At 43.2% G+C, this 7,686-nt stretch overlaps 1 protein-coding gene across 1 annotated transcript in view; it reads right to left on the bottom strand.

Moving 5' to 3' along the window:
* Nucleotides 1-2,275: 2,275 nt before the first annotated feature.
* LOC130103812 (nuclear valosin-containing protein-like) overlaps nt 2,276-7,686 on the bottom strand; it is a 48,845-nt gene continuing 43,434 nt past the window's right edge. Inside the window, exons 11-12 of the mRNA XM_056270142.1 lie at nt 7,147-7,264; nt 2,276-2,292 (exon numbers count right to left, since the gene is read on the bottom strand). Coding sequence (XP_056126117.1) covers nt 2,276-2,292; nt 7,147-7,264 — 135 coding nt within the window. The remainder of the gene's footprint in view (nt 2,293-7,146; nt 7,265-7,686) is intronic.

The following is a 7,686-nucleotide window of genomic DNA, read 5'->3' as shown; positions in this document are numbered from 1 at the left end:
GAGACAGCTCAAAATAAAAGTATGCATGGAAGAATCATTCACAATAAGATCAATTACATGCATGTAGAAAACAGATTTCATGCCAGCTACTAAACTCTGCGCTCACTCACTCCAGCCGCTTGCATGTCTGCATCTGTTTATCTGTTCTCACTGATTTGTGTGATTTTTGAAAGCCGTCGTACAGCGGGTTACTGCCTCTCGTATCTCCCCTTACAGACAACCGTTCTGCGTCACCATGAAACCTAAATGGACAATAGTGTGGCATGTATTTTCATCATTATCGTTGTTTATGGAGATGTGTGTTGATTACAGTGAGAAACTGCTCTTGAACACGTCTCTGTTCTCCGACAGGTCTGGACAATATCTTGGCAGTGTTGTGGAGGACCTCGGTGGGGGAGGACCTCGGGCGTCTAACAGGTGTGTCTCTCAGAGCCGGAACCGGGAATATAGAGTCTTTAGTGTATTTATTATCAATAAATAAATTATTAAAGCTACAAAAGTTATTCAGTTTCTCTTGTCGTTTGATCAACATTAATGACAGACAGACAGCAGCAGGATTATTATGTTAAGACATAATGCACAGATCTAATATAGTGCTACACATCAGACCCCCCCCCAACTGTTTACATCCATTTATGACATAACCAAACCAACTGTGTTTACGTGAATGCTTGTCAAGACAGAATTTAAAAATATTTCTGCGTGTCTGTCCGCTCAAGCTCAGTATTCCTTTACAGAGACCACATGCTGTCTGAGGGACACGGCTTTCTGTGCACCGCTTCGTGTGTGTGTGTGTGTGTGTGTGTGTAATGCATTGAGATCTTTTTCAGGTTACTGCACTTAATAACTCTGTTTAACATCAAGCACGTCCCACACTTTATTTTCCCATTCATGCATGTTCGTTTTGCTTTGCTTACGAAGGACATGTGTAACTTTTTTTTTTTATTATTAAAATAGCCTACAATAAGAGCACTTTATTTACATTAACACAGTTTACACCAACGACTCGACGGGGTATCATGTCTATAGCATCAGTGTAGTCAGTTTTCTGTAGCGCAGCTTTTGCACTTCCAGTGAATCAGCTTGGAGCGTCTAGCATTCACACAGTGTCACATGTGCTTGTTTCTTGTTTTCCATTGTGAAAGTTCATATGAATTATTCTTGTTTGCTGATTGGCTGCCGTGTGGGATAATCTACGTACTTACAAATCCAATGCCAAATTTCTCGTGTTTATTTAACACTCATAACTTATTTTTGCTCCTTAGGAAATTAATGATAATATTTCAACTGTCCAGTCAAATCAAATCTGTTGCATTTGATGACATGCTTTTATATGATATATAGGTGAATAGTAGTAGTAGTAATAATATATGCTAAAATTAGGTGTGTAACGATACATAGTTATATCGCGATATGAAAATGCGCAGTTATGTATCGTTAATGTAAATGATATGATTCACGATAGAGTTAGTTTTATCCAAGACTCGCCACACTGTATTTATAAAGTATTCTGTCATGTGGTTTCAAACCTATGAGGTTTTCATTCTTCTTCCAAACAATAATGAACATATTATGAAACCTGAGAGTTTAACCCTCCCTTTAAAGGGTACATATCATGCTTTTAAATCGTTCCTTTTTACATATAAATCATACATTTGTAGTCTATATAAAGCGGAACTGCAATGCCTGGGTCTGAATTCCTCATTATTATAGCTCCACAGGCCCCTTTTCTACCCCTTTTCTGATGTGCGTCTGAGAGCAACTCGTTTTGGTGCGGTCTCTTTAAATACAATTGAGACACTTCATACCCCGCCCCCGGTGACACCATAGACAGGGTGACACTCGGTTCAACTCCACCCCGTTCGGCCATAGTTTGTATAGTTTGATAGCAGAGATACGATTATCTAGCGGCACAGAAACGTTTTATTCACACGTTATTAAGAAAATGTCAACAACGGAAGACTTGTCCAGCCAGCCTTACATGTTCTAGCCAGAGTCGGAGCCGGAGCGAGATGAAAATGAAGACGACGAACCTGCAGAACAACGTCTTCATATGGATGTATCGCAATGTGTTACTGTATTATTTACACATGAAACTTTGGTCTTCCGACCTTTTACCACCGTATTGATTTATTTTGATTAATATGTGCGAGGGAGAGAGAGCAAGACAACGCCTAGTTTGGAGACTGTGAAGTCTTGTTTACACTTTCGCCTGGCTCCGAAGAAAGAGAGTGCGCGCGCGCGACCGGGTCTCTCTCTCTCTCTGCTCGTTCTTTCAGTTAAACATGCGCCCTGTCACAACACAAGCACGGCAGTTCATCTACATTAGACGGTGTAATGAAGCGTGTGGGTTACATCCAACAACCGAACATTTTAACTTACCCTCTCGTAAGTTCTGCATCCTTTAGCTTGGACTACAAAATTGCAGCGAGAAATAAAAATGGCGGATTGCTCGAAGTGGTGGGCCGGAAGTCGATGTCCTTATTTGGCAGTTCCGCTGCAAATACTGTGACGTAATAGTTCAAAACACGTCATAGAGAACAGAAAAATCGGAACAGGTTGAAAAATATGACCAAAACAGAATATAAAGATATCAACGAAGCACCTGAAGAGAATAATTTAAACTTTTCTGTACTTCTAAACACTCCAAATATACAACAAAATGCATTTAAAGGAACACATATCATGCTAAATCCATTTTTTTAGCCCTTAAAAGGAACACTCCGACTTTTTGAAACTTTAGCCTATTCACCTTATCCCCCAGAGTTAGATAAGTCCATACATACCTTTTTCATCTCCGTGCGTGCTATAAGTCTATCTGACGCACCCACCGCTAGCCTAGCTTAGCACAAAGACTGGATGTAAATGGTTGCAGCTAGCATACTAATCCAAATAAGTGACAAAATAGCGCAAACATTTTCCTATTTACATGTTGTGATTTGTATAGTCACAGAGTGTACAAAAAACGAAGTCACATGAGACACAGACATATTTTAACCGTATAAATACTGGGAACTATATTCTCTGAAGGCGAAGCACTGCTACTTGGGCGGAGTGATAACCGCAGCACCTGAGACGAACTCTCTGCTCCTCACCACGCACGTCTCAGGTGCTGCGGTTATCACTCCGCCCAAGTAGCAGTGCTTCGCCTTCAGAGAATATATAGTCGCCTTCAGAGAATATAGTTCCCAGTATTTATACGGTTAAAATATGTCTGTGTCTCATGTGACTTTGTTTTTTGTACACTCTGTGACTATACAAATCACAACATGTAAATAGAAACATGTTTGCGTTATTTTGTCACTTATTTGGATTAGTATGCTAGCTGCAACCATTTACATCCAGTCTTTGTGCTAAGCTAGGCTAGCGGTGGGTGCGTCAAACAGACTTATAGCACGCACGGAGATGAAAAAGGTATGTATGGACTTTTCTAACTCTGGGGGATAAGGTGAATAGGCTAAAGTCCCAAAAAGTCGGAGTGTTCCTTTTAAGGGCTAAAAAAATGGATTTAGCATGATATGTCCCCTTTAAAATCAATTCCCCTAAAACTTAAAAGATCTAAAAAAAATATCATAAAGGAATCGTGAAAATAATCAAGCAGTTTAATCTAAATCCAAGTCTTTTAAAGAGACAACGATGGGTTTATAGAAAGAGTTTAGAGTGTCAGTAACAGTACACACTCTAAACTGAATGATTGACAGCTTCAGTTATAAAGCCCTGTTTGTTCTTCCTCCTCGCACCATGCCACAACCGCCCGCTGATGCACGCATCGTTTCGTTAACAGGCTTTATATTGTACTATTTTCAGAAACGATAGGGGCCGATTGAACAAAAAAAATCCCCTAAACCAACTAAGTATCAGTGAGAAGAAGTTTGACAGAACAAAGTCATATCATATATCATATCAAGCTTCAGTCTAGTTTTAGTTTTGATGTCTTGGAAAGGAAGAGTTTTGGAAGGCTGTGGATGTGCCGTTCTCACAAGTCACAAAAAATGTGATGCAAACTGCCTTGAGGAGTCTTTCACAGATGTGCTTTATTCACAGATGTGTTCAAGAGAACAAAATCATCACTTCCTGGGAAATTGGCACAGAATATCAGTAATAAAACTAAGTTTCTGCAATCGGCTATTTTCCCTCCATCATAAACGAGTGTGTGTCGAGCGTCATCATAAACGAGTGTGTGTCGAGCGTCATCATGAGCGAGTGTGTGTCGAGTGCCATCATAAACGAGTGTGTGTCGAGTACAATCATAAACGAGTGTGTGTCGAGCGTCATCATAAACGAGTGTGTGTCGAGCGTCATCATGAGCGAGTGTGTGTCGAGCGCCATCATAAACGAGTGTGTGTCGAGCGTCATCATAAACGAGTGTGTGTCGAGCGTCATCATGAGCGAGTGTGTGTCGAGTGCCATCATAAACGAGTGTGTGTCGAGCATCATCATGAGCGAGTGTGTGTCGAGTGCCATCATAAACGAGTGTGTGTCGAGTACAATCATAAACGAGTGTGTGTCGAGCGTCATCATAAACGAGTGTGTGTCGAGCGTCATCATGAGCGAGTGTGTGTCGAGCGCCATCATAAACGAGTGTGTGTCGAGCGTCATCATAAACGAGTGTGTGTCGAGCGTCATCATGAGCGAGTGTGTGTCGAGTGCCATCATAAACGAGTGTGTGTCGAGCGTCATCATGAGCGAGTGTGTGTCGAGTGCCATCATAAACGAGTGTGTGTCGAGTACAATCATAAACGAGTGTGTGTCGAGCGTCATCATAAACGAGTGTGTGTCGAGCGTCATCATAAACGAGTGTGTGTCGAGCGCCATCATAAACGAGTGTGTGTCGAGCGTCATCATAAACGAGTGTGTGTCGAGCGTCATCATGAGCGAGTGTGTGTCGAGCGTCATCATAAGCGAGTGTGTGTCGAGCGTCATCATAAACGAGTGTGTGTCGAGCGTCATCATAAACGAGTGTGTGTCGAGCGCCATCATAAACGAGTGTGTGTCGAGCGTCATCATAAACGAGTGTGTGTCGAGCGTCATCATGAGCGAGTGTGTGTCGAGTGCCATCATAAACGAGTGTGTGTCGAGCATCATCATGAGCGAGTGTGTGTCGAGTGCCATCATAAACGAGTGTGTGTCGAGCGTCATCATAAACGAGTGTGTGTCGAGCGTCATCATAAACGAGTGTGTGTCGAGCGTCATCATGAGCGAGTGTGTGTCGAGCGTCATCATAAACGAGTGTGTGTCGAGCGTCATCATGAGCGAGTGTGTGTCGAGTGCCATCATAAACGAGTGTGTGTCGAGCGTCATCATGAGCGAGTGTGTGTCGAGCGTCATCATAAACGAGTGTGTGTCGAGCGTCATCATGAGCGAGTGTGTGTCGAGCGTCATCATAAACGAGTGTGTGTCGAGCGTCATCATAAGCGAGTGTGTGTCGAGCGTCATCATAAACGAGTGTGTGTCGAGCGTCATCATGAGCGAGTGTGTGTCGAGCGTCATCATAAACGAGTGTGTGTCGAGCGTCATCATAAACGAGTGTGTGTCGAGCGTCATCATAAACGAGTGTGTGTCGAGCGTCATCATGAGCGAGTGTGTGTCGAGCGTCATCATAAACGAGTGTGTGTCGAGCGTCATCATGAGCGAGTGTGTGTCGAGCGTCATCATAAACGAGTGTGTGTCGAGCGTCATCATAAACGAGTGTGTGTCGAGCGTCATCATAAACGAGTGTGTGTCGAGCGTCATCATGAGCGAGTGTGTGTCGAGCGTCATCATAAACGAGTGTGTGTCGAGCGTCATCATGAGCGAGTGTGTGTCGAGTGCCATCATAAACGAGTGTGTGTCGAGTACAATCATAAACGAGTGTGTGTCGAGCGTCATCATAAACGAGTGTGTGTCGAGCGTCATCATGAACGAGTGTGTGTCGAGTACAATCATAAACGAGTGTGTGTCGAGCGTCATCATAAACGAGTGTGTGTCGAGCGTCATCATGAGCGAGTGTGTGTCGAGTGCCATCATAAACGAGTGTGTGTCGAGCGTCATCATAAACGAGTGTGTGTCGAGCGTCATCATGAGCGAGTGTGTGTCGAGCGTCATCATAAACGAGTGTGTGTCGAGTACAATCATAAACGAGTGTGTGTCGAGCGTCATCATAAACGAGTGTGTGTCGAGCGTCATCATGAGCGAGTGTGTGTCGAGCGCCATCATAAACGAGTGTGTGTCGAGCGTCATCATAAACGAGTGTGTGTCGAGCGTCACCATAAACGAGTGTGTGTCGAGTGCCATCATAAACGAGTGTGTGTCGAGTACAATCATAAACGAGTGTGTGTCGAGCGTCATCATGAGCGAGTGTGTGTCGAGCGTCATCATGAGCGAGTGTGTGTCGAGCGTCATCATTAACGAGTGTGTGTCGAGCGTCATCATAAACGAGTGTGTGTCGAGCGTCATCATGAGCGAGTGTGTGTCGAGCGTCATCATAAACGAGTGTGTGTCGAGCGTCATCATAAACGAGTGTGTGTCGAGCGTCATCATGAGCGAGTGTGTGTCGAGTGCCATCATAAACGAGTGTGTGTCGAGTACAATCATAAACGAGTGTGTGTCGAGCGTCATCATAAACGAGTGTGTGTCGAGCGTCATCATGAGCGAGTGTGTGTCGAGCGTCATCATAAACGAGTGTGTGTCGAGCGTCATCATAAACGAGTGTGTGTCGAGCGTCATCATGAACGAGTGTGTGTCGAGCGTCACACCATAGAACACATCCGATCTGTGTCGCATACGAGTAAAAAATCAGAATTGGGTCACATTTCACTGACAGTGTAAACGAGGCCTAAGAGTTTGTAACTTTGTTATTTAGTTTCATCTCTGCTTGTAATTTGTGTATTTGTTTTTATTTTATTACTGACTGTTCACTTGTTTCTAATAATGTTGGAACTTTATCAGTTAGGCTAGTAGTTTTTGATGTGGTATCGAAGTACTTCATGTGAGCTTTAAGTAATAAATGTAAAGCAAAGTTACATTTAAGCCCCGCCCCCCACCCATAAAAATGATATACATTGTATTTTTGCTGATACGAAGAATGATCCGATCCGTGGCTCAAAAACCATAAATGAACCGAGCCATGAGTTTTGTGATCACTAACACACACACACACACACACACCGTCCAAGCAGGTGAGAAGCTGAGCAACAATCCTTCGCTCCATGTCTTTGGAGGCGATCTCTCGCTTCGGGGTGATGGCATCGATCTCGTCGATGAACAGGATACAGGGAGCGCTGCTCTACAGGAACAACACAGACTACAGTTACACAAACTCCAGTGGAGACGAGGCTATGGCTACACACACTGTAGTCACGGTTAGCCTTACTTTCGGTTCAATAGGCTTTATGCCGAGCGTCACGTGACCAAGCCGGAAAACAGATCACATCGCTTCTGATTCAGGTCTTTTGTATGTGCTTCATGAAATTTTTGCCGGTTTTACTCAAGATAACTTAAAAGGAGCAAGCAAAAATGAGCATAACCAATGTCCCTCGCATGTGCAGATTGATATTTAAAAGTTTTTTAATTTTTCTTCTTCACAGTAACGTTTAGATATTTAAATAGCATAAAACACCAATAACAAAGTGAACTGAGTAGGTTAGCTGATTACCTTAAAAAGCCATAGATATATCATAGTTAGTTCTTACGGCCGTTAACACTTTC

This window comes from Rhinichthys klamathensis, unplaced genomic scaffold (genome assembly GCF_029890125.1).
Source record: "Rhinichthys klamathensis goyatoka isolate OS25496 unplaced genomic scaffold, OSU_Roscu_1.1 h1tg000298l_1, whole genome shotgun sequence".
Classification (NCBI taxonomy): Eukaryota; Metazoa; Chordata; class Actinopteri; order Cypriniformes; family Leuciscidae; genus Rhinichthys; species Rhinichthys klamathensis.
This window is presented reverse-complemented; position numbering and strand designations above follow the sequence as displayed.